Genomic DNA, 3,333 nt, shown 5'->3' on the forward strand with positions numbered 1-3,333 from the left:
CGTTGGCAGTTTGATCTATCTCACTGTTACTCGTCTAGATTTTTCACATGCCGTGGGTATGGTTAGTAAGTTCATGGATGCACCTCGTTCTGTCCACTATGTTGCTGTTCTTCGGATTCTCCGCTATGTCAAAGGCACACTTTATCATGGTTTGCATTACTCCTCTCGATCGTCTCTCGAGCTTCATGCTTATTCGGATGCTGACTGGGCAGGTGATCTGACTGATCGATACTCTATCACAGGTTTCTGTTTCCTGTTAGGTACTTCTCTGGTCTCGTGGCGCAGCAAGAAGCAAGATGTGGTTTCCCGTTCCAGTACTGAGGCTGAGTATCGTGCCCTTGCCGACACCACTTGTGAGCTTGTTTGGCTTCGCTGGCTCTTGGCTGACATGGATGCTCCACAGCCCACTGCCACTCCTCTTTATTGTGACAATCGTAGTGCTATCTACATTGCTCATAATGATGTCTTCCATGAACGCACTAAGCATATTGAGATCGACTGCCACATCACTCACCAGCATCTCAAGAAAGGAAATCTCAAGTTATTCTCCATCTCCTCTGCTGACCAACCTGCTGATATCTTTACCAAGACTCACTCGCCTGGTCGTCTTCGAGATCTTATATCCAAACTCCAGTTGGCTTCCTCCTTGCCACCTCGAGTTTGAGGGGGGATGTTAGTGTATAGCTTGTACTAGTTTAGCCCATTGGGCTTAGCCCAGTATACTGTACTTGTACTTTACTTCTTTTACTTGTACTGCACACATATCTAGCCTATATAAGACTTTCTATTGTACATTGTTACATACACATCAATATACAGACAATTCAGTCTTTCTCATACTTTATATTATTAACAGTGACAAACTGAGTAAGCGTTTCTCAATTCCTTTCTAAGTCTTATATAACTATATTTTTGGAGGTCTCAAACATGTCCTTGGTGTTTTGATCAATCTTGCAATAAACTTTTTTAAGAGATGTCAGTTCCTCGTATCCTTGGTATCCTAATTTGCAAAGCCTATGGATATTTTTCAAATTGTTGCAATCAATGCTAGTACTTTAGACTCTTCTATAAGACATGGCAATTTCTTGTACCCTTGCATACTTATCTATTTTCACTGTGATGAACAGCGTTCAACTGGACTGGGTCGCATGCATACTGTTGGAATTTCACATATACAAGCTAGCTGAATATGATAATTGCACAAAAGACCCTGGAGAAGTATTAAATAGCTCAGGTCCAGGAGTAATTGTGCCTCTAGGCACAAGTGGTTCTTTCTATTTCTACTGCACCGTTGATGACCACTGTGGAAGTGGCCAGAAGTTCGCTATCAACGCTCTAACTAATGGCTCTGAACCTCCTAGTCCTAGCTCTGCTTCCTCTTTCGCTATTGGTGCCTTTGTTGCAGCAGTTGTCTCCACTATAGTGATAACGGTCTTGATTTACGACTAAATATCACCAAATTATAGCAGATCTAATTTATTTGTCGGACTACTCTACTAGTATAGTAACCTTATGTATTATTCATGTACTCCAACATGTTTTGGTAATAAAATTCATAATAAAAATAATTGATTACATTTAGTTTATGGATTACGAGAAATTGTTGTACATATAGACGATCAATTCTAGGCAACATCCAAACTCTGAAGAACTATTGGATGGAAGTAGGAGTGATATTGGGTCGAGTCAGGACCCGAAACCCGACCGGATAGAAATCGGGTTTGGCTGCTGAAACCCGATCCAATCTAAAAAATGGGGTTGGTTTTCCAGGTCTCGGGCTGGACTTTTTTTTATTTTTTTTAAATAAACGATAATCCATACTCCTATTACATCTCCCTTTCTTCGTTGTATCATCTGATACAACTACAAAGTCATTGGAGAAACTGATAAGACAATTTTCATGTTGGTATTCTATATCCCCTAATAAACAATTTCAGTATATCACCGTGTGGCTCTTTCTTCATCATCTATATTTCCCCACTATTACCAGACCCATTACTCCAAGCCGTTGCTGTTCACATTCTTCATTCTATCCCACCAAATCATCATCAAAATACCCTCAATCTGTGAACTCAAAGCCCACATTTCTAAGAAATCTGTCCCACCATTTGGTCCAATGAAAAAAAAAAATGAGACTAACCCAAATATCAAAATAAAGGTCTTGAGGAGGATTTACAAGACCTTTTCATAGGTCTGAAGAAGTAAGAAAAACCCAAATCATTACAAGGTATATAAGTTATGGCTCTATCTACAAGCATAAAAACCCAGGGTCAGCTGAACCATAGATGCAATTGATGCAATTGCCTAAGGTCCCCAAATAAAAAAAGACCTTCATTTGTAATTAAAAAAAATTATATATAATATTTATCTATATATTTTAATTACAAAAAAAACAATTAAGTACTTTTATTGATAAATAAAATGCATTAAAAAGACCACATTGTATCATAAAAGGCCGAATACTACACAATAACCGTGCACAGTACAAAATACTGCATACAACTTCATAGGACAAGACTGCACAGTATTATGTGCAGAGTGCAGTCTTGTCCACAAGGCTCAACACATCATAAGGGCTATTGGCCTAAGGTAAGCTAGTTGGCCCCCACCGGCCCCACAATGAATAAGTTATCACATCTTTTTTTTTTTTTAAATACAAACTTTTACTTTATCAATTACTATAAATTATCACATCAATTAATCATTTGATGTATATCAACTCATTTGTATTATAGTGATACTAATTTATTGAACCATGTAATAAATTAATTTTTATATGTGTAGGTTTAGACTTTAAAGTTTTTTAAAAAATCCACTTAAAATTTTCGCTTAAGGCCCTCAAAATTGTTGAGCCGGCCCTGTAAAAACCCAAACCCAAATCATTACAAAGCATATAAGTTTTTGCATTAACAGATTTATTTAATAAGATTTCTTTATAATAGTCCAGCAAATCAGGCAAGAATCTCCCTTTGCCCTTCTCCAAAAAACAATAATCAACACGTCATGACCTTCTGCGTAGGACCAACCTCTTTTACCTTCAAGATTACAATCAAAACTGCAAAACCAAACAAAGAAAAAGCCAAGTTCTCCCTCAAAATCACAGCACTACCATGCAATAATAGTTGACATGTTTATAATTTCAGCATCATATACTCTAGATTTACAAATGACAATTACGCTTTCACTAGCTGCATTGCTTCCACAATTTTCCCATTTTATCAAACCACAATTTTTCAGGGTCAACAATCTCAAACTCTTGATTAGCACAAAAAATGAAAGTCTACCATTACTATTGGCAAATTATAACAATGCATTAAAATAAGCTCGGCGTGA

The 3,333-nt window shown here is 37.3% G+C and overlaps 1 protein-coding gene across 1 annotated transcript; it reads left to right on the forward strand.

Moving 5' to 3' along the window:
- Window positions 1–1,074: 1,074 nt before the first annotated feature.
- LOC126704483 (blue copper protein-like) lies at window positions 1,075–1,449 on the forward strand. Its single transcript, XM_050403513.1, has one exon. The coding sequence runs from the start codon at window positions 1,075–1,077 to the stop codon at window positions 1,447–1,449; it is 375 nt and encodes a 124-aa protein (XP_050259470.1).
- The last annotated feature ends 1,884 nt before the right edge of the window (window positions 1,450–3,333 follow it).

This window comes from Quercus robur, chromosome 2, assembly GCF_932294415.1.
Source record: "Quercus robur chromosome 2, dhQueRobu3.1, whole genome shotgun sequence".
NCBI classification, from domain to species: domain Eukaryota; kingdom Viridiplantae; phylum Streptophyta; class Magnoliopsida; order Fagales; family Fagaceae; genus Quercus; species Quercus robur.

Bases quoted from the DNA above. Each gene is read 5' to 3' on its own strand.
- LOC126704483 (XM_050403513.1), top strand. From the start codon at position 1,075: ATGGCAATTTCTTGTACCCTTGCATACTTATCTATTTTCACTGTGATG.